Here is a 27,207-nt window from a genome sequence, read left to right as displayed (position 1 = left end):
GTCGGCTCCCAGGGTGGGCCCGGCCCTCCGCAGGACCGGGTGTGGACTCTGGGGACCAGCTTGGGCGGGGTCCTCTGCTGGGTGTGCCACAGACGGTCAGTTTCCCTGGGGTCCCTTCTGCCATCGCCTGGGAGGAGAGCCCTCCCCATCCGACTGCACTTCTGTTTAACTGGGAGAGGTGGGGCCGAGGTCCCATCAGTGACTGGTCCTTTCGTTCATTCGTTCATCCGTTCAGCCTGTGATGGGATGGGGGGCTGTGGAGGGCTGAGGGTCAGGGGAGCCGGCCGTCGGGGAGACAGGAACCCCTCTTCCTGCCACAGGTGTCCAGCCACATCCAGGTGCTGGCTCGGCGAAAAGCCCGCGAGATCCAGGCCAAGCTAAAGGTAAGGCAAAGGCAGCAGCGGGAGGGCTCGGGTGGGCCAGCCTCCCGGAAGTTGGGGCTCTTTTCCCAGGAGGAAAAGTCTTCCCCTGGGTTTTGGGGCTGGCTGCTTACGTGTGGAGCCAGTGAGCTTCTCAGTGCTGAGGAAAGTGGGGTTCAGCCTGTAACCTCTCTCCCACCTGCGCAGAGGACGTTGACTGGGGGCCGTGTCTGTGTGTCCCGCGTGTGAATGGCCAGGCTCACGGCATCCTGGGAGACAGAGGCGGGTCTCCTGCTGTGCTCCCCGCCCCCTGCAGCTCAGAGGAACCGGCACACCCGGAGTCCCGTGGTTAGAGCAGCAGGACTGCCCTCCAGACCCCACTTCTTGGCCCCTTACTGCCGTCACCCAGATCCTGTGGGTGGCAGGCCTGCGGGGTGGGGTCCCCGCTGGGGGAAGGGCTGGTGGGGCTCCCGGGATCGGCCCCACCTTGCAGGCCTGTCTGCCGACAGGCGACTGACTGCTACACGGGGGGCCAGCCGCCGGTGGGGGTCCCCTCCCCACGGGACTCGGGCCTCCTGGCCCCTGGCCCCAGGGGCCCTTGGCTGAACCCTGGGAGGCAGCAGGCTGCCCATGACGGTGGAGGTAACAGAAGAGTCTGTGGCTGCTTGGCAGGAGGAGCCAGCACTTGGGGCTGAGACCAGTAAATCCACAGACATTTTAATTTTATTCTCATTTTTATTTTTTGGCCGCACTGTGCGGCTTGCGGGATCTTAGTTCCCCGACCAGGGATTGAACCCGGGCCCTCGGCAGTCAAAGCGCAGAGTCCTAACTGCTGGACCGCCAGGGAATTCCCCACAAACATTTTTTAAAGCAATGGAAGCCCTTTTTTTGTTTTTTTTTTTTTAATTTTATTTATTTATTTTTGGCTGCATTGGGTCTTTGTTGTGGCACACGGGCTTTTCGTTGTGGTGGCTTCTCTTGTTGCAGAGTACGGGCTCTAGGCGCGCGGGCTTCAGTAGTTGTGGCTCGCGGGCTCTAGAGCGCAGGCTCAGTACTTGTGGCGCACGGGCTTAGTTGCTCTGTGGCATGTGGGATCTTCCTGGACCAGGGCTCAAACCTGTGTCCCCTGCATTAGCAGGCGGATTCTTAACCACTGCGCCACCAGGGAAGTCCCAGCCCTTTCGTTTTTCTCCCAAATTAAATATCACCCCGATCCGTTATCAGAGGAGCTACTCTGGTCAAAGCTAGGTTGGCGAGAAGCAGGCTAGGGACCCCTCGCGCTAGTCACCTCTCAGCCCCCATGACTCTCGAACCCGAAAGCATCCCAGAACCCAGTTTAAAAGCCCCTGGAGTAGAGGACCACAGAGGCCCCATCTGGCCCCGTTGTCCGTGACCCTGACACTGGAGGCTCTGACGGTGTGGGTGGGAACTCCCAGGAGACCCCATTCCTTCTGCATCAGCCCAGCTGTCCCCCGCCCCTCACAGCTGTGGCCCAGCCCTCGCTCCTTTGTCCCCGGGACAGCTGGCTGGGCCGCAGCTGCTGGTCCCTCCCTCTCAGGCTGGCACATGTGTACCCGGACGTCCCCGGCCCTGCAGCCCACTTGCTCCTCACTCCCCTCTCTGGTCAGCCTGTGACTCACCAGGGCCTGGTAGGGGACCGGATGGAGAGCCGAATGTCCAGGGTTCTGTTCAGAGCCGTCGAGGGGCGCTTTGGATTCCCGTGGGCTATACGGCCCACGTGTGCTCGAGGAACTGAGCCTGTCCCTGTCCGCAGGCTCTAACGTGGGGCTGGGAACAGCCTCTGGGGACCGCTGGACAGGCTTCAAGGGGAGCCATGGACCCCTTAAATAATATGCACATTTTCATGTACATGCATTTTTCGGAGAAGATTGGTCTGAGGATTTTGTCATATTCTCCAGAGGGTCTGGGGCCCAATGTAGTTAAGCTCCCTGGTGGATGGCAAGGTCAGGTAGAAGTCCTCGGGTCATGGCCCTGGTCTGGCCTGGATCTGCCCTGGGCCGTGGGCCCTCGGCCACGTCACCCACCTGCCTCAAGCTCCATCCAGCTTCCCCGCCTGTAAAATGACAGGGTTGAGCAAGGTGGTATCTGAGGTCCCCTCCAGCCGCAAAATTCTGTAGCCTGGTCACTGATGTCACCCCCCACTCCCACCTGATTCCTGTCCCACTCTCTGGTCCCTGGCCGTTCGTTTAGACTGGCCATTGGGAAGGGACTCAGGTTGCCGACACAGGGTTGGAGCTCTCTGGCGTCCCACCAGTGCAGTTGTTAACAGAGGTTTGTGGGCCTCCTGGGGCGTGGCCTGCCACCCCATTCGTGTCCTGGAGGGAGCGGGCCTGGGTGTGTATGGCATCTCCCTCCCGAAATCAGCAGAGTCCTTGGGGAGAGGCAGCCTGATGCTTTGGTTATCAGAGACAGCCTGAGAGCAAGGCCCAAGTTTGGCCCCAAAAGGACAGTGGGCTGGGGTGTCCCACCACTCAGCACGGCCTCCCGGGCCCTCTGTGGTGAGGATGGGTGCCGTCAGATCCTGATGTGCCCCTTCCTTGGTTTGCTCAGCCCCCCGGGCCTGCAGAGGTCAGAGGTCACGGATGTGCCATCCCGGACGGACCTTAAGGGCCGACTGTCACGTGACCCCTGTCAACACCCAAGTCCCCTAAATCCTCTGAGCCTCAGTTTCTTCATCTTAGAACGGGGAGCCTACGAGTCCAGCCAGCCTCACGGGGGTGCTGAGATGTTCAGAACCAAAGTGAGACGGCGTTCTTTACCTTCCGGGGGCTGTCTCGTGCGTGCCCCACGAGCGTAAGGGTCCCTGAGAAGCCGAGTGGAAGGGCCTGGCCCCAGACCTCATCGCGCAGGATGCCGGGCGCACCACCTGGACCCTTCGGGCCCCGCGCTGTGGTGATGCTCCCCCCCGGGCGGGTGAAGTCATGCAAAACCAGCTGCGGGCCGAGAGGACCTCCCTCAGCAGTTAGCTTATTACTCAGGACAGATTCGGGTCCACCGATCGGATTATTAAGTAAAGGGCCCACTTATTTTTCCCATTTAAAAAATAATTCATCATAAAGATACAGAATTTCTAATCAGAGCTCCCGAGTTGACATAAACCAACCTTTTGTCCCCAGTAATGCTTCCCATACTGAATAATACTTGCTGTTCAGTCTGTATGTGTGGTCTTCTTTGGGACCCACGAGGCTTTCTGACATACAGTATGCTGTCTTACTGGTTTTGAAGACCTTTGGGATTGGGGAGCTCAGGATGGGGACCACTGGCTAATACAAGTAGTAACCAAGTATTATTACTATTATTATTATAAGCAGCTCATACTGCTGATTTGTTCAGAGCCTCTGCAGGGTGAACCCATTTTGGGGGGGGTCTTTGGACCATAGAGGGGACCCACAGAGGGCAGATAGTTGGTATTCACATCCTGACACGTAAAAGGTTCGGGAGCCATGGGTGCCCATGGTACAGTAGAGATCCACAAGCCAGGGCTAAGACGGGGGCCACAGGAGACCGTCCCTTGTCACCGTCCATGTGACCGAGGATGACCCCTGCCCAACAGATATTCATGCACCATCTCCCAAGGGCCAGGTGGGCCCCAGCCACCCCTGGTGTGGAGGTGAGCAAGACCTGGGTGGTCCCTGTGTCCCTGAGGTTGGTAACAGGAGAGCCATGGTCTGGCAGGTGGCCTCCGAAGTCTCTTTAAACCCTAATGCGACTGGCAGGGCGAGTGTTGTGCCCCTTTGACAGATGAGGAAAGTGATCAGAGGCACCGAGTGACTTACTCAAGTCACAGGACCGGTTCACAGCCCTGCAGGAGCGTGAGCCTCGTCCCCAGGGCCGAGTCCAGGTCTGGATTCCCTGTCACCAGCTGGACCCGCCTCTCCCGACCTGCCATGGTGCCCATACTGAGGCCTCCCTCAATGTCTCCCCAGGATCAGGCAGCTAAGGACAAGGCCCTGCAGAGCATGGCTGCCATGTCGTCCGCCCAGATCATCTCTGCCACAGCCTTCCACAGTAAAATGGCCCTCACCCGGGGCCCAGGCTACCCGGCGGTCTCAGGGGTAAGTGGGGCTGCCTGGAGTCGGAGGCCGGACCGCCCCGTCCTTCTCACTCCTCCCCCTTCCAAGGCACTGGCCACACCAAAGTCCTCACTTGCGTCCTCTCGGGCCAGGAGTGCCGGGGAAGGAGAGACCAAGGACCGAAGGGCCATGCCATTGCCGGGACCGCCCTCCTGGGGGCCTTGGCAGTGACAAGGGTGCAGCCGCCCCCCCGTCAGCCGGCCACCCAGGGGCTCTGCAGAGTTGGCCCCGTTTACAGAAGAGGAGGCTGAGGCCCAGCTTTGGGGCAGCACCGGCATGTTCTGAGGAGCCCCTCTACCCGCCCCCAGCTCAGCCTCGTCCCCCCTCCGCCCTCAGGGGCTCCTTCCAGGTAAAGGGCTGATGTCCAGGAACAAAGTCCTCTTGAATTTTAAACTGAGAACGGGTCTCTTGGCCGTGGCCAGGTGGGTCCCGCTCTAAGAATAGTCCAGAGAGGCCCCTCCTCCGCAGGGCTGAGTCCTCCCAGGGTCTTGTAGGCTGCTGGGACTAACGCACCGCCGCAGGCCCTGTGTCCGGGGAGCCTCTCGTCCAGCATTTTTCCGAGTGTGTCCAGAGGCCGCTAGGCCGGCAGGGCGTTGAATGGACAGGACGACGGGACGAACGCGTGCACACGTGACTCAGGGGCACTCAAGTCTCAATAGGGTGCTTGACTCCAGATCTCTTGAGGGTCCTGTGTGCCACTGTCGCCAGGCATCTGTCCCCGAGGAAGGGGACGAATGCCGTGTTTGCAAGCCCGGCGGGCGTTCCAGAGGCTGGAGGTCCTTGCAGCGCTGGCGGGGACGCCGTGCTGCCAGGCTCTAGGCAGGCACCCTTCCCAGGCCCCGGCCCCGGCCGCGCCCTCCAGCTGAGCCCCTGCCCCATCTCTGTCTCGACGCCGCCGGCCACGCACACTGGGCTCTGCTGACTCCGTGCTTTTGTCTCCTCAGTTTTGGCAAGGAGCTTTGCCGGGCCACGCCGGAACGTCCCACGAGTGAGTATGGCCACCGTGCGGCTCTGTTGCTCCCTGGGCTGCGCTTGAGCCCGTGAACTCGTGCCGCTGACCCAGGCCGCAGGGTGGGAGAGCCGCAGACTGGGGTCAGCCTTTCCGGATGGCCCTGCACTTACGGATGAGGCTCTTCTGCTCTCGGGCACCCTGGGGTGGCGTTTGCTGAAGCCCCAGTCCATCCGGGGCGTAGCAGAACCCGAGCTCGGGACCCCGAGGGGAGGAGGCTAGGAACCAGCCCTCTGGCTGGCCTGGGAGGGAGGGAGGAGGGCTGGGTTTTCCCAACAGACCTGCTGCTTCTGTGGGTCGGCCAGAATCCCGAGGGAGCGGGAGGCCAGAGCCACTGACCACCCGGGCCTGCCTCACTGAAGACACCGTTGGAGCCTGACCGAGGCTCTAGGGCTGCCACCTGCCCCCAGGCCCACGCGTCATCTCTTGTCTCCCACAGTGTGAAACCTTTCTCTCAGCAAACCTATGCTGTCCAGCCGTCACTGCCTCTGCCAGGTGGGTCAACAGGCTCTGCCTCCCTCGTGCATCACACCCCTGTGGCTTCTGCTGCGGGTCCCAGGCCCTGACTGCTAGACGCCTCTAGCAGTCCCCTTAGATGCTGCCCTGGCACGTGCTCACACCGTGCACCCCATCTCCCAGCTCCACCTCGATCCTCTTCCAGGAGCCAAGCCCCCTGCGCCCCCGGGGCTGCCCGTCCTCCCCAACCCCCTCCCCAGCGAGGCTCAAGGCTTGCAGGGTGCACACAGCTCAAGGGGCAGTGCCTGCGCCCTGGGTGGCCACTCCACCTGCATGTGTGCCCCGTCCTGCTTGGCTCCTGGGATGGCTTCCCTCTGTGACACTGTAATCCTCTCCTTCAAGATGGGGGTCCAGCAGAGCATGGCTTTCCAGCCCGGAGCCCCTGGTTAGCAGAGGGAAGGCTCCTGGCATGAGGCAGATGGAGGTCCAGCTGGGCAGCACGGAGCTCCCGCCTTCCCTGCTCACGTGACCCGCTCTGGCCCTGCCTCTTTCTCAGGAAGGTCCCTCCACCTTCCGCTCTGCAGGGCGAGATAGGATCCTCGCCCTCACCCTCCTTTCCTGGCTTGGGAATGGCTCCGGCCTGCACGGTGGCCTGGCTTTTCCTGCTCTGAGAGTGGGCCCTGCCACCCTCCTAGGTTCCTGACGGCTGTTCGGGGCCCGCCCACCCCCTCTAGTCTGTGCTGTCCCCTCACGGCTCCCCCACCCCATCTGCAGTCTCATCCCCGCTCTTACCCCCTGTAACCCACCTGCCATCTTTTTTTGTTGTTGTTAATATTTATTTATTTGACTGCGTCGGGTCTTAGTTGTGGTGCGCGGACTTAGTTGCCCCGCAGCATGTGGGATCTTAGTTCCCCGACCAGAGATCGAACCCGCGTCCCCTGCATTGGAAGGTGGATTCTTAACCACTGGACCACCAGGGAAGTCCATCCATCATCTTTTTAAAGCATCAATCTCACCGTGCTGCTTCCAGCTTAGAATCCGTTAGTGGCTCCCTGGTGCCTTCAGGACACAATCTAAGCTTAATTGTCACTCTGTGTGCCCTGGGCAGCCTCTGGGGCTGGTGTCTGTGTCTGTCTTCTGTGTGTTGGGCCACATCCGGTGTGCACGCCACGCCTGAACAAATGAACGAGTGATTCGGCTCACCCGTCAAATACCAGCTGGTGTGTCCAGCATGGTCCTCCGCCCGCCCCCCGCCATCCCTTGTCTGTTTCCTCCCCGGGCTTCTGACGTACCTGCCTCACTGCCCTCTCGTCCCGTCCGCCACCAAGCCCCGGGGTCTTGCTCCCTCCATGTCCCTCCTGTGTCCCCTTCTCTTCACTCCACTGCCCTCTTCATTTTCCCATTTGGGAAAAACCCACAAGGCCTGGGCTTCTGGTCCACCTCGCCCCAGCCCAGTCCTTCCCCCACGTGGAACAGGGTCTTCAGAAATGCACAGCTGATCGCTCCTCGGCCCCGCCTAAAATCCTCCGATCGCCCTCCTGAGCTCAGGCTGAAACCCGTACCCCTTACCTAGCAGCCAGGGCCCATCTCTCCAGCCCCGGCACAAACCCGCCCTCCCCGTCACGTCTGGCAGACGGAGCCCCCGAGCTCATGGTGCATCTCGCAGCCCCGTGCCCCCTGCCTGGAGCCCCCTTCCCCTGTCTGCACCTGCTGCCTCCCACTCTTTCCCTGTACCCTCTTTCAGCATCACCTTCGGGTGGCCTTTCTGACGCTCTTCACGGAGGACTAGGAGCCCCCCTCCCCCACTGAGCTGAGCGCCTTCCTTGTCCATTTTCCTCACATTCATTGCTTCACTTACTCGCCAGCCAGCAGCCAGTGCCTGTTCTGGGCCGGGCGCTGCCCCAGGGGCTGGACAGCAGACGCTCATGTCATTGTAATAGTTGGTTGTCTCCCTGGCTGGACCAGAAGTTCCTCCAGGGCCAGAACCAAGCGGAGGCTGCCCTGGAAGCCCTGGGTCCAGCAGGCATCCCATCCCCCAACCCCAGCCAGCATCCAGTCTCCCCTGAATGCAGTTCCGTGCAGGGGCCCGAGGGGACCGAGCTGTTCCAGGCTGAGCTCCCTGCCAGGGCTGCCCCTGGACCACTGGCCAGTGCTCTGCCACCCCCGCTGGGAGACCCCGTTAAGGCAGACAGCAGGTCCCCCAGCCGGAGGGTCTGGGGGCCTGGCGGAGGGTGCGGCAGGGAGGCCCTGTGGACCGGCTCCCATGTGCCGTCCACTGTGTGCAGGGTTCGAGTCTGCCGCAGGAGCCTCCCCGTCGCCCTCCGCGCCCCCAGCACCCCCGTGGCAGGGCCGCAGCGTGGCCAGCCCCAAGCTCTGGATGTTGGAGTTCTCCGCCTTCCTGGAGCGGCAGCAAGACCCCGATACGGTAGGTCCTGGCCTCTGTCTGGCCACGCTCCCGCCCGGTCCTCGCGCCTCGGGCGGCTGCTCCTGTGCGTCCCCCAGCGCCTCTTCCTCCTGCTCTGGCCTTCTCGCCCTGCTCTCTGCCCCGCGCCACCTTGGGGCCGAACTTAGGGTCCTCGTTCCTTTCCATCCCCCCTTATCCTTCCGTCCTCTCCCTCCCCGCTTCCTTCTCACTGGACCTTCCCTCTGTCCCTGGCTCGGTTTCTGCTCCCTCCCCTAAGCCCTCCCACGGTTCCTGTGCCCCATCCCGGTGCCCCCAGGCTCTGTCCCTCCCCTGCTCCCACCATGTCCACCTTCTTCCCGGTCCGGTCACCTCTCTGTCTGAAGGCACTGGTCCCAGCCCTGCCCGCAGGCTGCTCTGCCCTTTCCCTGTGGCTCTGAGTCTGCCCCGTGTCCTCGGGAACGCCATCAGGAGCAGCAGCCCACCCCCATCCCGCCCCCTTCAGTGTCTCCGTCCTGGGTGACCGGCGTCACCTGCAAAGGCCAGGTGGGCAGGATGCCAGAGTCGGGGGGACTTCACTGACCATTTGACTTTGACATTTTCAAGCTTATGGTTTAGGTGAGGACCCCAGCGTGGACCACGAAAGAAGCGGCTCTTCTTTAGTCGCAGCGAGGGACCGCAGCCGCCGCCTCCGGGGGGAACACCCCTCGTATGGGCCGCTGCTTTTCCGTCACAGACGAGGTCACGGGGTCCAGAGATAGAAAATGAGTCGCCTAAGGATGTTAGCGACAGAGTCAAGGCTCAGTACAAATAACGACCAGAAAGTGCCGGGCATCTGCTGGGGGTCACCCTGCCCCAGGTGCTGGACACCTGTTGACTCTGCTTTACACTCAGCCCTTCTACTGGCTCCGTTTTACCAGAGGGGAAACTGAGGCCCCCGCCGTGGCATCCCTGCTCTGGGCCCCTGGCCGGGCTCCGAGCCCCGGTCTGTCTGGTCTGTCTGCCCCGCCGCCCCCATGGCCCCTCAGACCAGCTCTTCTCTGTCCACAGTACAATAAGCACCTGTTCGTGCACATCGGCCAGTCGAGCCCCAGCTACAGCGACCCCTACCTCGAAGCTGTGGACATCCGCCAGATTTACGACAAGTTCCCGGAGAGGAAGGGTGGTCTCAAGGAGCTCTTTGAACGGGGACCCTCCAACGCCTTTTTCCTCGTGAAGTTCTGGGTAAGCCTTGGGTGACCTCCTCCTTCCCACCCCAGCACGTCGATGACCACAGGGAGGAAGGAGGAGGGGTGGGCCTTGGCGGCGGTGGGACCTGGGACGTGCAGGACAAGAGCGAAGGGCCAGCACAGAGCGGCCCTCTGGTGCCGGGAGCTCAGACCAGGTGGGGCCATTGGTGCCGCAGAGCAAGGCCCCCTCCTGATGGCGGGTGATGGTCACGCCCGGGCAGAAGTGCGGCCTCAAGGGGTCTGTAGTACCAGAGAGGACCTACAGGAGGCCTCAGGGGTAGTCACCCAAGGCTTTCAATGCCAAGGTTTCCGGGCCCGCAGCGGGGCAGCTGTTGGGCTGGATGGGGCTTGGAGAAGTGGACGGTAGGCTTAGGTTGGGTCATCCCCAAAGAAACACCGAGCTTCTGCAAGAGCTCAGCCCGTAGCTCGGCCTCCGCCGCCCTCCCCAGCTCACCCCTGCATGGGTGCTGTGTGGGTAGAGCCTCCTTCTTTCGAAAACTCCTCCAAGACCAGGAGGCATAGGACCTGTTCCGGGGGCCCAGCACCCACAGAAAAGGGTCGCCGGGAAGAGAGACAGGGCAGGAGAAGCCAGTGGGAGGAAGTGCAGGAAATCCTTCTGGCTGGTGATCAGAGCCTTCGAATCGTCTCGGAGCCCGGAAGCTGGGCCTTTATTTGGTCTCGGACCACTTTGATAACCTGAAAGCTGTGCTTTTCCTAGAAGTGGGCATATTCACACGAAAGTGTACATGCAGTTCCAGGTGGCTTACTGGTCCCTGGCTAGGAGCTCTTAGCCTAGCCCTCGTCCGCAACCAAATCTGTGGGGCTGGCTGTCTACAGAAAAGGCAGGAACAGAGACCCAGGGCCTGGATCCCAAAGAGGCTCAGTGTTTGCCCCTGCAGGACAGCTTGCTCTGCGAGCCGATGGAGGTTGGCCCTGGGCCTTCAGGGATGGGCAGAGTTAGGCAGAAAAGGGGAGCGGCCTCCAGGGGGGCTAGTCATGGGTAAACGTGTAAGAGAGGGAACCGCGGAAAGTAAAACGGGAGAGGTGAGTCAGATCCTGGAAGGTCCTGATCCTACAAAGGTCTGGATTTGATTCTATGCTGGGATGAAAAATAGGTAATAGTTTCTTTTACTTTATCTTATTTTTAAATCAGTGCATGTTCATAGTTATTAATACCAAGAGGCTTATGAATGAAAACCGTCAGGTTCTCGTCCGCCTCCTCCCAACCCCAAGCCCAATCCCGAGAGGCAATCACTGTAAAATGTCACTGTTTATTCTGGGTTTTATCTCCTTAGTTCTAAATATCTGCTTATATTGCTACACTTTGATATCTATGTATTATGTATTTATGGTAGGAAAACATTGGCTATATTATACCACTTTTCCCCTCATCGTCCCAGTAAGTTATATAATTTAGTCAAAACAATAAAGTGTTTAGATTTTGTGACAACGTAGATTGACCACCAGAGTGTGTAATGATTACATTTCATTTCTTGTGCAACTTTTTGGGTTTTCCTAAAAATAAATGGCTCTTTCGCTTGCACATTTCTAAAAAAACCTATTATTAAAATTTTACAAATTGTTCTATCATAACCACCATATAAAATTTAAAAAATTGTTTTTCACCCAGTGCTCAAGCCTATCAGATAATTTATCCTTTGTCCCTTTCTCCTTCGGGATGCCTCTGTTCTGCTCCGGTTTGAACCGGTTTTCCTCCAGGCCTGCTCAACAGCTGTCCTGAGACCTCTGTTTACTGCTCCTCTATTTTGAATCTACAGTTTCCTAGATCTCATATTTCTCTCTTTTTTGGAGTTCCCCCCTCATTTTGCTGGAATACATTCTCTAGTACCTTCCTAAGAAAAGGTGCATGGTAGATAAATGTTCTAAGTCTACCTGTTTGAAATGTCATTTATTTTCAGTGCCTAATTCATAGTTTGGGTACAGAATCTCCATCGTAAATGATTTTCCCTAGAAGTGATTTTCAAGAATCATTTTTTGGTTGCTCCAATGTCTTATAAGAGTAGTCTGGTAGTATTCTAATTCTTTATTCTTTGTTATGTAACTCGGTTTTTTTTAGCCTCTAGGAGTTTTGCATTTCCTCTCTGTTCCTTACTTTCTTAAATTTCACGTTGATGAGCTTTGGGATCTGTGTTGTTTTTCTTCCTATTTTTGAGCCAGGTACTTGGTAGGCAGTGAGAGGAGAGTCTCTCAATTCGGTAAATTTACTTATATTATTTCTTTTTCTTTGTTTTCTCTGTGTTCTTTTCCAGGAACCCCTGTTAGTCTGATGTTGGATATCCCGGACCTATCCTCTCTGATTTTTACCATTTATTTATTTTCCAATTCATTTTCTTAGAGACTTTCTTAACTTTATCTTCTAATTAAGAGTGAATCTGAGTGAATATTACATAAAACCCAAAGTAACATTGGCATGAATGAATAGTTCTTCTTTCGTGTAAAGTAAGTCTGGAGATGGAGTGTCCAGGTCTGGTCCAGCAGCTCCGTGAAATTACCAGAGACCCTACTCGTCTCTATCTGCCATCCTCAGTGTGTGGCTTCTGTCCTCAAGGTCAAGGCTGCTGGGGTTCCAGCCATCACATCCATTTTTCAGGCATCAGGAAGGGGGAAAGCCAACTTAGTTCCCTTTAAGGAGCCTTCCTGGAAGTCCCACACAACTCTTAATTAGTTGTCTGTTTGCAGGTAGCTGCAAAGGAGCCAGGGAAATGTACTCTTTTAGTTGAGTAAATTGCCATTCTGAATAAAATCAGGGTTCTATTACTACAGAAAATGAATGACTCTTTCAACTGTTGATGTGTCATAGTTTAATTGATGGCTTTTTTTTCTTAATTGTTTGTAAAATCTTGGTGCATTGTACATTTAGTGGTGAAATAGATTAATGGAATATGGTGGCATGCTCTGCCCACCCCGACCCCGCCCCTTGTATCGAATATTTACTTTTGACCATGACGTTTTTAATTTTTAAAAGCTCCTTCTTCTTCTTTGATTGCATCCTAGTCTTGTTTCATGGCTACAATTTTCCTCTCATCTTTCTGGGGACTTGAAGTGAGAATTATTTTTTAAGTTTTCTTCTTCTCCCTTTGTTTCCTTTTAGTCCCTTTTTCTGTCTGTTTGAGTCTTTATCTTTCAAGTTGGAGGATTTTCTCAAATGTCTATAATTCGTGGCCAGATTTTTTGGTCCTTATTTTTTTGACAGCTTTATTGCCATATAATTCACTTACCATATAATTCACCTACTTAAAGTGTACAATTCAGCATTTTTAGTATAGTCACAGAGTTGCAACCAGTTAATTTTAGAACATTTTCATCACCCCCAAACCCATTAGTTATCACCTCCACCCCCCAGCCTTAGGCAACCACTAAGCTGCTTTCTGTCTTTATAGCATTTTTAGATATTTCCCATAAATGGAATCTTACAATATATAGTCTTTTGTGACTGGCTTCTTTCACTTAACGTTAAGTTTTTAAGGTTTAGCTATATTATAGCACGTCAGGACTTCATTCCTTTTTATGGTTGAGTAATATCCCATTGTCTGGATAGACCACATTTTGTTTATCCATTCATCTGTCAGTGATGGGCATTTGGGTTGTTTCCACCTTTGGGCCATTGTGAATAATGCTGCTATGAACTTAATATACAAGTCTTTGTGTGGACATAACTTTTCATTTCTCTTGGGTAGATACTTAGGCATGGAATTGCTGGATCATATGCACTATTTATTTATTTATTTTTGGCTGCATTGGGTCTTCGTTGCTGCGCGGGTTTTCTCTAGTTGAGGCGAGAGGGGGCTACTCTTTGCGGTGCGTGGGCTTCTCATTGCGGTGGCTTCTCTTGTTGCGGAGCACAGCCTCTAAGCACGCGGGCTTCAGTAGTTGTGGCTCACAGGCTCTAGAGCGCAGGCTCAGTAGTTGTGGCACATGGGCTTAATTGCTCCGTGGCATGTGGGATCTTCCCGGACCAGGGCTCGAACCTGTGTCCCCTGCATTGGCAGGCAGATTCTTAACCACTGAGCCACTAGGGAAGTCCCCTCTTTACATTCTTGACAGTGTCCTTTGAAGCACAACCTTTTCCATTTTGATGAAGTCTAGTGTATCCTTCCTTTTGTTGTTCGGGCCATTTGTCCATCCAGTGACTGGGAACTCTGTGGACAAGGTGTGGGCCTTGTTACCTGCTGGACTTCTCTTTCAGGTGATCGGGGTTGGGGAACCAGCTGCTTTATTGAGGACACTGTAAATGTCAGCATATTTACTGGACCTTTTCCTTTCCTGAAGTGGTTCAGTTTCTCCAAAGAAGACCCCTACTGTCCCCCACCCCCTTGGCAGGGACATACGAACATTCTAGCAGTGGGGCAGGGAGAGGGCTAGGGGAGCCGACCGTTTCTTAGGCAGCGTTCACCTCATGCCCTGGCTCCCACCCCCTCTTCTGACATGCCTGGTGTCCCTGAGACCTGACGCCCTCCTGTTTAATTTCTTCCCCTGATGTGTGGAGAGGGGGGGCCCGGAGGCCTGACCACCCAGTGTACAGCCTTTCAGCCGGTTCCTCGTGTCATATCCTGTGTCTCCCTGGCCATCACTGTCCTGGCCCCTCTCGTCCCGAGGATGGTGCTGACTTCTCACCCGTCACCCCTCTGAGGGCACTTTCAGGCTGTAACTCTTCTTGCGTCCTTTTCCCCGCAGAAGCCATCCTAGTTCAGATCAGCTGTCAGTCCCCTGGAATTTGTTGAATTCTCCCGTCCGTTTGGTCTTCTCTCCGTTTTCTTCGTGTGTGTGGTGCAGTGCATTAAAAAAGGTCTTTGCCCTCATCCTATCGGCTCTCTGGACGGGGAAATGTGAACTTGTACGGTCAGTCTCCCATTTTACCCAGAGGTCCACGAGGGCCACTGCTAATGGATCGGTAGCATTTGTTTGGAGTGCTGGGTTGAGGAAGACCTGGAGGGAGCCCTTCCTGGATTGACTGGTAATGTCTGCCGTGGGTGCAGCAGGGGAGGGTAGTGTGCATTCCCTACATGTTTACCGTCCCTTTGTTTAGGTAATGAGGAGTCCTTGAAGGTTGTTGAACGGGGCATGGCCAGAGCTGTGCTTGGTTAGATGCATTAGCCATCCAGACTGACAGCTGCACTACAGGCCGAGAAGGAGACCTCAGCCTCCTTAGGGCCTCAGCGGAGAGGCTGGCTTTAGAGACTGATGTACGAGGCAGGATGCCAGGCTCCCTTTTCTCAGGAAGGGCTTAAACCATCTCATTTCCCTTTTTCTTCTCCCTCTTCTCCCTTCCAGCCCTGAACATGGGAGTTGGAACCAAGTGGCTTGGTTGTCAGCAGCCGACTAGCACTGGTACCATCCGGCCAGCGGTGGCAACTCCCACCTCCTGCTGTGTGTCCAGGGAGGTTCGTGGCCTTTCCTTAGGAGAGCCTACGCCCTCTGTCGCCTGCTCCTTCCCCCACCCCCCAAGCCTGTCCAGGCTCAGCCTTGACTCGGAAGAACGCCCTTGGCTCAGCTACCCCGAGGGTTCAATTTAAGGTGACCCCTGACCAGGGAGGCCTGGCTGGCAGGAGGAGTATGGGAACACCACACTGGTCGTGGCAGATAGCATACTGGGGGCCCTTTTCACCAGCTTCAGCCTTCTTTCAGTTGGTGACAGTATTCTGTATTCTAGCCACCATCCAAATGAGAGCCATCCTAGGCCCCCATTTCACAGATGGGGAGACTGAGGCATGGAGTAAGCAAGGGTCTGGCTCTGAGACCCCCAGCCTGGGCAAGCCTCGCTCCTGTAGTCCTTCTTGTGATGCACACGCCGAGGTAGGTCAAGGCAGTCGGCGGAAGGTCACCCCAGGCACTGTTCATAACCTGACTTGTACTAGCATGTTCCATCCTTGCCACACCTCTGAAGGGAGGTACAGCTGACAGCCTCGTTCCGTACAGAGGAAGGTGAGGCACAGAGAGGTGAAAGGATGTGCCGGGCAGCCCAGTTCGTAGTGGCAGAACCAGGATCAGAACCAGCCAGCCTAGCTCTGGGAGTGTGCTCGGAACTATCACCCCAGACCATCCTGCCTTGCCAGGTGGCTGGGGTCCCCCGCGCGGCCCCGTGCTCCCCCTGCTCCTGGTGGAGAAGGCTCTGGATAGCCTAAAAAAGGGCCCCCAGCCCCTGAGGAAGGGCAGCTAGTGGGGGCAGGGAGAGAGCAGTCTCAGCTGTGCATTCAGTGTCGAGCTGGGCACTTGGGGTTCTTGGGTCTTCTAGAGCCCAGGCTTCCCTTCCAGGAGATGGGCCGGGGTGTCCTGCCTAGAGATCAGAGCTGGCAGGTGGGGAGGAGGACCAGAGGATCCTTCTCCTACCTGGCTCGCGGCCCTGGTCCTCTCCTTCCTTCTGACTCTGGGGAGGCTGGAGGTGGGGGTGAGGGGAGGAGAGGAGGTGGAGACGGTGGTGCTGGGCAGCGTGATTGGGTAGGTTCCACGTCGGGCCTCTGTGCTCCGTCCACGGGCTGTGCACACAGCCCGTGCCGTGCGGACCCGACAGGAGCTTGCGTTCCGAGTGGGAGAATCAGAGCAGGTCTCGCCTGCTCTGTGTGGGAGGGGGTGGGCTACCAGTGAGCCCTCCCAGCGTGTCAGGAGAGCAAGGCAGGCAGCAGAGGGCCCAGCTGGAGAGCTGTGTCCCGAGGGAGGCTTGGCTCCTCTGGGCCCTGTTTCTCCACCTGAAAAGTCAGCACTTTGTCCCGGAGGGCCTGCGAGGGGCTTGTGTCTGAGGACCCTGATGAGTGGGGTCAGCTGGGGGTGGGAGGGTGGGCACGTGGGCGGCCAGGGCACCTTGGCCGTCATCCGGTCCCTCTCCTCCTGGGTGGGGAAGGTAGAGGCGCCAGGGAAGGATAGACCTGGGATGTGGGAGAGGAAGGTCTCCTGCTTGCTAACCACGGGACTTGGGGTCCTCCCAGGCAGCCCCGGCGCCCTAGCCGTCTGGAACCCTCCTCTCCTGTGCCCTGGCCTGTAGCTGGTGTGAGACTGACCACACGATTGGGAAGGGACTCTGCCAGGAGAGGACAGTATCACCGCACACACCCCCCTCGCCCCGCCCCAAAGTCTGGCGGTTTTCTCGTCCGGCCCCAGGCCCTGGGCACGCAGGCTGCGGAGTGGGCCAGAGCCTGCTTGGAGTGGCAGGAGGGCTTTGATGCCCCAGCGCAGCCTCCTGTGCCCCTGCTGCCGATGGTACTGTTCTCTTTGGTGGGGACGGCTAGCAAGTGGTCGGCGCGCGGTCCACCGGGACTCATCGGTTCCAGCTGGCGGTGGCATTGGGGGCAGGAGGGGCTGGGTGTCAGGCTGTGCTCCGTGGGTGTGAGATGCAGGGGCTGAGAAGCTCCCAACTCCCCCAGGACATGTGAGACCAGCAGAGGCCACCTCTGTCCTTGGGCAGTGGGAGAGGGGACTCTTACACACTGATGGCCGTGAACTCCAGTCTGCAGATTGGAAATGCCCGGCAGAGCTGGGCCGAGGCCGGGCAGGGAGGACAGTACCCCAGACCTTCCTCCGTCGAAGGGCCCTGACATTTCTCCCAGGCACATACCAGCCCATAACAATGAATCTGAGCCCCCTGGCCCCCAGGCCCGGCTGTCCCGGCTCATCTGTCAGCCACCCGATCCGCTGCACCTGTTCCAGGCCCAGCCTGTGAGCTGCCACTGCACCGCAGCTATGAATAGGGCGGAGGGCAGGGGGCCGCGGGGGCGCTCTCAGGGTGATGTGGGGCGCGGCTTTGCTCTCAGGCTGAGAAAGCAGAGACGCTGAGCGTGTGCGCGGAGGTGCTCAGACTGGGGGGTACGCAGTGGGGCTGCAGGAGGTGGTGGGTCGCAATTAGGACGGCACTGAGGATGGTGAGGGGCTGTGGAGTGTGCGCTTTTCGCTGGCCGGGGTCCCCTGGGACCAAGCAGTGGGGCCATAGGGGAGGTCCTGGGGCAGACGCTGGACCGCCAACGTCCGAGAGAGATGAGACGTCTGAGACTTTCATCTCTACCCCATCTCCTTCTCTCTCTCTCTCAAGCACCAGCTCACCTGTCCTACCTGCTCCCCAACAAGTCGCACACTCCTTGAGAGCAGAGACAACACTGCAGCCTCTTTGGGCCCCCCCCTGTCCTGGCCATGCTGGGCCAGGCAGGATAAACGGGCAACGGAGTTGATTGGAAGGACCAGGCGAGTGGGAGGCGATGCCAGAAGCCCCTGGAGTGTCTTTGGGCCGGGGCGGGGCTCCGAGGACTGCCAGGGGTGCAGGAGGTGGAGGTCCCCTTGTGAGCACAAGACCGTTCCTCACCCAGAGCCGCCGAGAGGTTCAACAGCCACGCGCCACTCTGTGGCAGGCACGCCGCGCGCCGGGCCTGAGCCCTGGGAGAGCTTGGTGCCCGCCTCGAGGGTGCTTACCATCTGGAAGGGGCAAGGCCAGGCCCTGCCAGCACAGGGTGCTGACGGGCACGTCCCATCCCCGCGGGGTGCTGGGCAGCTGCTACCTTGTGCGCTGGGGAGAGCCTGGAGGGGCCGTGCCAGCCCTGCCCGAGCCCGGTGCACGGTGCACGGACTCAAATTTCTTCATTAACAGTTAGGTGATTGTTTTCATATCTATTAGGAGAAACAGAATCCCTGATGTCATGGATGTGACTGCTTAGAATAAGAATGAGTTGATTTGAAAGAAACCGTTAGGGGTGGAGTGGGGCGTGTGGTGAGTGGTACGTGAATAGCATCAATCAGGAGGAGGACGGCGGTGGCCGCATCTGGGAGACATCAGTTCACGTCCTGGCCTCGCCCCCTCGTCCGGGTGCCTGCCCTCCCCAGGAGCCGGGCTCCCTGCCAGCTCCTTTCCAGGCACGGTCCACGTTCCTGCCCTGCGCTTCTGTATCTCAAGCACACAAAAACTGTCTGTCCCCCAGGCCTTTTTGAGGAAGTCCGACAAACTGGGTCTCCGAGGAGGGGCATGTGACTTATTAGAGAGAACAGGAGACAGAGAGCTGGTGCTGGTGCCAGGGGCCAGGTTTCACTGCACCGCCCGTCACAGCGGCAGTTAATTCCCAGCCCACCGAAGGCCTGGCCCACCTCCGCAGGCCCCTGGGCACCCCCTGCCCTGCTCCACGCCCACCACAGAGGGGGGAGACTGCTGCTTATTTCGGAGTTTAGTTTTCTCTTTTTCTTTTTTCTGGCCACGCCGTGCAGCTTGCGGGATCTTTGTTCCCCAACCAGGGATTGAACCCAGGCCCCCAGCAGTGGAAGTGCAGAGTCCTAACCACTGGACTGCCAGGGAATTAATTCCCTGTAATTAATTTTTTTTTTCTTCCCAATGGCCCCATGAAAGCCCTTGCTGGGCACACTGAAATGTATGCCATCTAGGTCAACATGGAAACAGCCTTTATTTTCATCATAAAAGTAACACATCCTTATTCTGCTTTATGACCTGCTTTTTTCTTTCTTTCCGCTCAACATTATGTTGTAGTCAGTTCACAGTAGTAAATACAGGTCCCTCTCGACACGGTGTGTGGCTCTGTAGTATTTCTACTGTGCCTCAGACAGTTGCCCCCTGCCAGTCTAGAGAGTGTACTTGCTCTTGGAAAACTTCTTTCCCCAAAGGAGAGAAAAGTAACGACTTTGATGGCCAGGGGCAGAGCAGCCCGGGGCCCGGCTCTGAATCGTGCTGGAAACTTCCCGGGGTTCTGGGGCTCCCTGTAACTGTGCAGAAGAGTCCTTGGGGTCAGAATCCTTATCGGGGTCAGGATCTCCCCTGCGTTTGTGGGGCTGCACTCTGGGTCCCGCTGGGCAGTGGTTTGGGACGAGTTGTGTGGATGGGAGGAGAGGCTTCCCCCCAAGAGTAAGCCTTTTGCGATCTGTTTGCACACTGCTTCTGAGTCTGAAGCTGCTCTGTTAGCACCCTGACTCAAATGGGGTGATTGGCTGTGGAGCCCAGGTTCCGGGGTGGGGACCCCTCAGTGGTTGGGGGCTTCGCCGAGGCACCGAACGGGCTCACCCAGCATCTCTCGGCTGGGTGGGAGAAGCACCGGAGTTGGAGCCTGGGGACCCAGGGCCCGTGACTCATCCACTCTGGCCTTGGGCAAGGCCCGCGGTCGGGGAGACTGAGATCAAACTGAGGCCCCCGTCCTGCCTTGTCCCCCCTCACAGGGAGTGGGTGTGAAGTCATGAGTCTTATTACCCACTTTCCTGGGGGGGCAACTTCAAATCGCCCCAACACGCAGCAGGAGGCGCCCTGGACCCTGCCTTCAGGCACGAAGCAGATCAGAGGACCGGGGGCTCCCACACCAGGCTGGGGCGGGGGTTCCCTTTGGCAAAGGGGCTCGGTGAGAGGGTGCTAGCTAGACTTCTGTTGTGCACAGAGCTCTCAGGGCAATTGCAGAGGAGCCCAGCGGAAGGAGGCCGGTGTTGGGGAGATTGGTCCGGAGGCAGAACAGAGATGCAGAAGGTCAAGGGTGGCCGGGCTCGCGGTGCCCCAGAGATGGCGAGAGGCCAGCCCCCAGAGCCATTGCTGAAGGGACACCGGCAGGGCCCTAATGCTCTAAAGACCGATTTGGGGCCCCGCCTGCTGGGCTGTTGGTACCCGATGGGCAGCAGGGCCGGGAGCTGATGCAGGCCCAGGTTCTTGCCATTGTTTGGGGCACACAACCTGACTTTACACCAAGCCTGCGTGTGGATGGACGGGGGAGCTTTCCGAGGTCCTGTGTCCACGTTTTTTCTGAGCCCCCTGATGGCGTCCTGGCCCTGGGGCCTGGGCTGTGGCCCCAGAGGCGGCCTCGGTGCCGCCCCCAACAGGGCCCCTCTGAGTTACCGCCCCTCCTTGGTCTCCCCTTGTCTCCCTCCAGGCAGACCTCAACACCAACATCGAGGATGAGGGAAGCTCCTTCTACGGGGTGTCCAGCCAGTACGAGAGTCCCGAGAACATGACCATCACCTGCTCCACCAAGGTCTGCTCCTTTGGCAAGCAGGTGGTGGAGAAGGTGGAGGTGAGCACGCACTGCCGCTTGCCCGCCTGGGCGCCAGACCGTCGCGCCCCTGCGGCCCGGGCTTCTCACCTCTGTGCCCAGATATGTCTGAATGAATGCAGTCTGACCCTCGCCGTGCCTCATCACTGACAACCCACCGCACGTCCAACACAAGCAGAGCACCTGCCCCCCCCATCCTGGTGGGTCTCACCTGTTGCCCGTCAGGTCGCGGGGAGCCGTTCCAACACCCCAGAGCTGAGCTCCCCTACAGCTCTTAACCCACGACCCCTCGGGTGGAGTCTGGGCAGCAGCGGTCTCTGAGAAGCTCTTCGAGTTAGTTATTTCCAGTGAAATTTTAATTTTGAGATCGTTGTGGATCCACGTGCAACGGTAATCCCTTCCCTAGTGCCCCCGATGGCAGCATCTTACATACCTAGAGTGGACCATTAGCAACCTGGCTCTTGACGCCGATGTAGCCCACCAACCTGAGTCAGATTCCGTCCGTTTACACGCACTCATTTGTGTGCATGCCTGTGTGTGTGTGCCCAGATGTGTAGCTACACATACGTGACGGTTCCGTGGCCACAAGGTCCCTGTGGCCCATCCCCCGTGTGCGGCCGGGATTGAGCTGTCATTCCGTCCCCGTCTCCACGTCTTTAAGCTCCTTCCTCCGATACCCGGCGTCTGGGTCACAGCGGGCAGGGGGTGCTCTGTCTCGAGGGCTCCCTGGGCTCTGCCTGTCCTTCCCACTTAAGGCCGAGTGGGTTGTGGAGCTTCCTCACGGAGCTGGCCAGGCTGGCTGTGGGCAGCGGCCTCCTAAGCCCCACTGTCCCCGGGCCCTGCAGACCGAGTACGCGCGCTACGAGAACGGCCACTACTCCTACCGCATCCACCGCTCGCCGCTCTGCGAGTACATGATCAACTTCATCCACAAGCTGAAGCACCTGCCCGAGAAGTACATGATGAACAGCGTGCTGGAGAACTTCACCATCCTGCAGGTGTGTGCGCGCAGGGGTGTGTGTGCAGGGGGGGGGGGGTGAGAGTGGGCGGTGGGCAGAGGAGATGGCATGCTGTCTCCTGGGCCCCGACCCCCTCCTCCCCTCACCCCTGCAGGTGGTCACCAACAGAGACACGCAGGAGACCCTGCTGTGCGTCGCGTACGTCTTCGAGGTGTCGGCCAGTGAGCACGGGGCTCAGCACCACATCTACCGGCTGGTGAAGGAATAAGAGACCGGGGAGCAGGGAGGGGGGCAAGACATCGTGTGTGCAGGGACGTGGGGAGGGGACCCGCGGGGGCAGCCCCCCCAGAGCGCCAAGAGAGTTGCAGTCATGACTTTTCTACCCAGGAACAAACTGCCTGAACCCGCAGTGCCTAAGCCCAATAAACCCAAGATCTATGCGTCTTCAGAGGCCCCATCTGGCTGTGTGAGCCTCGGGAGGGGCTGAGGGAGCAGGGGGCTGGCTGGGAAACAGGCCGGAAGCAGCCCCGGGGTGCGGTCCTGAAGCCAAGGCCCCGGTGGACTCAGCCAGGAACGTCCGGATGCTGAAGCTCAAGATGGGACAGCCCCTGCACTGCACTGGAGCCGCTGCCCGCCCGCTGCCGGCCGCGCTGGGAGGCCTGAGGGTGGGCGTGGGTCCTCGGCCTGTGCGTCCTGTGTGGGCACCTGGGAGTGATGCATCCGCCCTGGCCACCTCTGCTGCTGCTGCCCCAGGACAGCCGACAGGGAGGCCCGGCCCAGTCCCGCGGGGTGGGTTTCGGGTGTGGAGGTGACTGAACTCTCAGGAGGTTGGAAGTGGACGCGGTCCGAGCTCTTTAGGTAGTTTTCATCCATCTCCAGGCATGGGCTCTGTGGCCACACTGGCTGCTGGGGGGGTGGGTCCCAGGTCAGGGGAGCCCGAGACAGCGAGGGTGGGAGTGCAGTGGTGCAGCCAGCTTTTGAGTGTGGGTGGTGAGGCCGGAGTCACGCGGCCTCCTCTGTGGTGGTGAAGGCCAAGACAGTTGGTCAGAGGTCTGCGGTGGACCAGTGGTTTCTGAGACCACCCAGTCTGGATGGTCTGTGAGTCTCACCGTGTACCCCTCCCAGTCAAGAAGCCTGCCGGGTGCCGCCTTGGAGCAGCCCAGGCCGTCCACGCCCTCCCTAAGTCCACTCCCTACCTAAAGGTCAGGTTCTGTGCCCCCCTCCCCCCTGGGCCTGGAGGAGACCCGCCGAGGGATTTCCCTGGTCTGTTGCTCCTGGGAATGGGCCTCAGTCCTCGTGTGCCCTGCTGCCCGAGCTGTCTCAGCGTGAGTGTCCTTCCTCCCTGTAAAGGGGGATGGGATTAGTGAGGAGGAAAGATCTTGTCATTAAAGGGCCTGGTGCAAGATGCACTAAATACAGTAAACATTATTATCCCCTTATCCCTGCCCTTGGGGCGCTCGGGGCCCGGCTCTTTGCTGCCATCTAGTGGCCATTTGGTATCACCTTCTCTAGTGGGGAACCACAATTCCAGGAGCCTGGAGCCGAAGGGGAACAAGATTCAACCTGCAGGTGTTGTGTGTGCCCAGCACTCAGGGAGATGTATGGGGATAAGAAGCGAGTAAGACGACGTTGAGGTGTTACGGAGCGGTTAGGAGCAAGGGCTCTGGAGTCAGGCTGCTAGGATTGGAATCCTGGTGCTCAGCTACAGACTAGCTGTGTGGCCTTGGGGCAAGTTACCTAATTTCACTGTGCCTCAGTTTCCCCGTCTGTAAAATGGGTATAAAAACAGTACCTACCTCGTGTATGCAGAGTGCCTAGCACCGTGCCGAGCACACAAGTGTGTTCGATACCTATGTGTTATTATTCATAGCATCTGACTCCTTTCAGTCTGAGAAGTCAGCTTGGAAAACTCTCAAGTGGGGTGAGCGGTCCTCAGAGCGACTGGAGTTCAGAGGTGGGAGGGGGCAGGGCGTGGAAGGTTCGGGGAAGAGGGGGAAATTGAGAGGGGCTGCCCCTTAAAAGAGGGGCAGTGTCTAGATAAGCAGCCTGTGGACGGCTGCTAGGCTCCATAACAAGTTGTGTGACCCTCCTGCGTGCGGGGACCCGGCTCTCACTTATGGATGATGTGATGTGGAAGGGGCCTTGGGGTCCCTGAGAAGCACTCACACGTCCTCCTCTGGTTAGTGTCTGGTAAGGCTCTCCCGCCTTCCCCCCTCCCAGCCCCTGTTTCCGGGGCCGTCAGCATAAGGGGAGCTCGTGACGCCTGCCCTCCCAGCACGACTGAACCTTCCAGCAAGGGCTTGAGAAGCGTGTGTGAGCAGCCTCTGGGCCCTGGGACGGATGCACAAACGAGGCCCCTCATTTTGCATTGTGGGTGACGGCTGCCAGTGCAGCCGTCGGGGCCACGTGTTGGCTGTGAGTCTTCCCTTCTCTTTAGGAACTGACCTCAGTAGCCTAAGAGAGTAACCTACTTAGAGCTGGAAAGTCCAAACCGGTCAGCCACGGAGGACACAGATGCAGGCGCCTCTCCCCGCGGTGTCGTGCAGACCACAACCTGGCCCCGCCTCTCTTGCAGCCTCATCTGACACCCCCCTGCACCCCTCCCCGCCTTTCGGCCCTGGCACCGCATGTCCCCTGGCTAGCAGGCCCTGGAGAACTGTCACTCATTCTTCAAGAGCCAGCGTGGAGCCACGTCTTCTCCCGCAGGAGGGCCGGTCGCTCCTGTCCTGGCGTGGCGGAAGCGTTCCATTCACAACCCGTCAGAGCACCTGCCACGCGTCCCTGGACACAGGGCCTGTGTCACCTCTTCCATCCTCACCCGGGGGTGCTGTGCTCTCCCCATTTTAAAGATGAGGAAAGTGGGGTCTGGAGAGGCCAGCTAACTTGCTTGGAGTCAATGCATTTATTCACTCGCTTAGCACATGTTTATTTAACTTCTGCTTCGTGCCAGGCACGGGACGTACTGATGGCCGAGACAGACGGGGTCCCTGGGAGCTTGCGTTTTACTGAGGAGGGAAGACAAAGTGAGTGGGTGAAGGGTGTGCAGACTGACGGGTGCCGACGGGAGGAGAGGGCGCCGAGGCCGAGGCCTGGGGGGCGGGTGTGACGCGTGTCCCGGGGACAGCGAGGAAAGCCGCATCAGGAACCCAGAGACGCAGGCCCAGATCCGGCCCAGGCCCTGCCCCCGCGCTCGGGAAGGGCTTTGGCTTTTTCTCCGTGTGATGGGAGGTCCTGGAAGTATTTTAAGCAAGGGAGTAAGACTGTCGGGTCTGATTGTTGGGAAACAGCACTGGGTGGCCGTGGACCACAGAGCAGTGCGTGTCATTGTTTCCGAGTCTGTCTCGCCCCCTGGACTCAGCATCTGGGTGGGGAGACTGTAGGTGCCCTGCTCTGTCATTTTCTGTAATCTGAGCCCACGTCTGGATCACAGCAGGTGCCTGATGAACATTTGAAGGGTGCCCGTGTGCAAGGTGCGTGGCCCGTGCCTTTTGGGCCTGGGAGGGGGTGATGAGTGGGTGTCCCCGAGCCTGCAGGATAGGAGTCTGCTGACACCATCAGGAGTCAGCAGGCGGGGACATGGAAACAGGATGGGTGCCTGGCCGTGGGGTCCGATTACCCAGCAGACAGTGCCCCAGTGACCACCAGTGACCTTCCATAGAGTGGGGTGACCTTCTGAATGCAGCAGGAGTTTGGGAGGCGTGTGTGACGCGGCTCTGCCCTTTGGGGACTGGAGCCGGGCGTGAGGAGCGTGGGGCTGTGGGTGCGAGGTTGGGGCACCTGCTCCCTGGCCCGCCCACGGGGCTCGGGGGGCAGTGGGCAGTGGAGCAGGGGGCGGGTGTCCCTTGTTAGCAGGGGTGGCGACAGCAGGGAGCCCCACCGGGACTGGGCCACCAGTGCACACCTGGGCTGCACCTGCCTGGAGGAGGGACTCAAGCTGGAGCGGGGGCGGGCTTGATTTTCCCCGGTCATCCCAGAGGTCACAGCGTTTGACCCCTGCTGACATTACTGCCGAGTCGGTCAAGACAGGAAACGAGAAGGTAACTCTGGATAAGTTGTTCTTGAGAACGGAAGCCCCGGAGCCAGGCTGCTCCAGGGCTGAGTTGGCTTCTTACAAGTTGTGTGACCTTGGGCGAGTGACTTACCCTCCAGGAACCTTTGTAACCTCGTTTGTGAAATGGGAATAAAGTGGGCTGACTGTGGGGAGGAAGAAGGTGACCGCACCTGTGAGGGGGCAGGTCCACACCTGTGAGGGGGCAGGTCCCCATCTGTGAGGGGGCAGGCCCACACCTGGCCCGCAGGGCGCAGCGGGGCAGCGACTCGGGCGAAGAGGGCCGTCCCACCCCGTCCACAGACGCTCACATGTTCACACAGCACTCACACGCTGCATGCACACACACACACACTTAGACACACACACACCCCTACGCACTGTATACACCTACACACACTCATACACTCACCACATACATACACATACCTACTCACTGTATACACACTCATACATACACACACGCACCACACATACCTACACACACAGTGTATACACATACACACGCTTACACATACACTCACATTCATACACTCATCACGTACACGGACATGCATATACCACACACCTACACACGCATACACTCACCACGTAGACACACACACAGACGTACACACACACACTCACTCATCATTAGAGAGACAAAAGCTCTGCTCCGATGCCCCTCAAAGGGCAGAGAGGAGGCCTCGGGGCTCCTGGTCGGGCAGACTTTCCTCCTCACTTTGGGGTCAGAAACAGGGGAGCAGGTGTTCTTCATTGAGAAAATAACTCTCGAAAGGGAGGGCCAAGCCACTCTGAATAAGAAACTGTCCAGAATTTGGTTTTTGTGTCACTTTCTGAGACAGGACGGGTGTGGTGGGCGCGCACCTTCGCGGAAGGCTGGAGCCCAGCGGGAGAAAACCGTGTCTTTGAGCTCATGGATGTCTGATACTCAACTTTAAGTTTTTTGTATTTTGCTATGTAAACCCCCTTTGTCTCCAAATCTTCAGTAAAGTCTGCTCCACACACAAAGGCCTTTGTGTGAGTGATTTCTTTGTATGGAAATGAAGGAGTCCCGGGCGCTGCTGATAGAGCACAAAACAGCTGCCGCTGCAGAGCCATCCAATCTGGACCAGGCCAGGGGCCGCCCATCCGTTGACGGCCCCTCGCGAGAGAGCAAGAGAAGGGGCCGCACTCGGGGTGACATTCCAGCCAGTCGGAGCCCTCGGGAGGACGTGCCTTGGCTGCCACCCGAGCCAGTCAATCGCCTCCTGCGAGGCTCCGGGTTCTGTGAGCGCCGCAGTTCCAGACGCAGAGTGTTAGGTGCTTAACAAGCAACAACTGGACTCACTCCCCCCTGGATTTGAAGAGCCACCAAAGCAGGAGGTCCAGGCCGCGCCTGGCAGGATGTGGTCCCTACTTTGGCCTCCTAGGAACTTGATTTTAGCCCTTGACCCGGGAGTGAGTGGGCCCACGGCACTGGCCAGCCAGAATCAGAACCGCGAGTTGCAGCAGACTGATGGGCCCAAACCCACTTTACCAGTTCACCTGAGCAGCACTGCCCCCGGGACCCGGGACCCGGGGCACGTGTGTCAGCACCTGCCCTCCGCCCGGGGGCCCTTCCTCTCCGGGAAGCCGGGTCACCCGCAGACGGGGGCTGGTGAGTCTGTTCAAGCGGGGCCGTGAGTGACCTTGAAGGACCGAGT

The 27,207-nt window shown here is 58.3% G+C and overlaps 1 protein-coding gene across 1 annotated transcript in view; it reads left to right on the top strand.

Moving 5' to 3' along the window:
- The window catches only part of TEAD4 (TEA domain transcription factor 4), a gene marked incomplete at its 5' end in the record, with an annotated part of 75,630 nt that extends 49,097 nt beyond the window's left edge, over positions 1–26,533 (top strand). Inside the window, 9 exons of the mRNA XM_082419279.1 lie at positions 321–383; positions 4,307–4,435; positions 5,398–5,441; positions 5,902–5,957; positions 8,204–8,343; positions 9,370–9,543; positions 20,396–20,536; positions 21,361–21,513; positions 21,629–26,533. Of these exons, the coding sequence (XP_082275405.1) occupies positions 321–383; positions 4,307–4,435; positions 5,398–5,441; positions 5,902–5,957; positions 8,204–8,343; positions 9,370–9,543; positions 20,396–20,536; positions 21,361–21,513; positions 21,629–21,742 (1,014 nt within the window). The 3' untranslated portion in view covers positions 21,743–26,533. The remainder of the gene's footprint in view (positions 1–320; positions 384–4,306; positions 4,436–5,397; positions 5,442–5,901; positions 5,958–8,203; positions 8,344–9,369; positions 9,544–20,395; positions 20,537–21,360; positions 21,514–21,628) is intronic.
- Positions 26,534–27,207: the final 674 nt, after the last annotated feature.

Source organism: Balaenoptera physalus, assembly GCF_965194825.1.
Source record: "Balaenoptera physalus genome assembly, chromosome: 13".
Taxonomy (NCBI): Eukaryota; Metazoa; Chordata; class Mammalia; order Artiodactyla; family Balaenopteridae; genus Balaenoptera; species Balaenoptera physalus.
The sequence above is the reverse complement of the archived record's forward strand: the minus strand, read 5'-3'. Positions and strand labels throughout refer to the sequence as shown.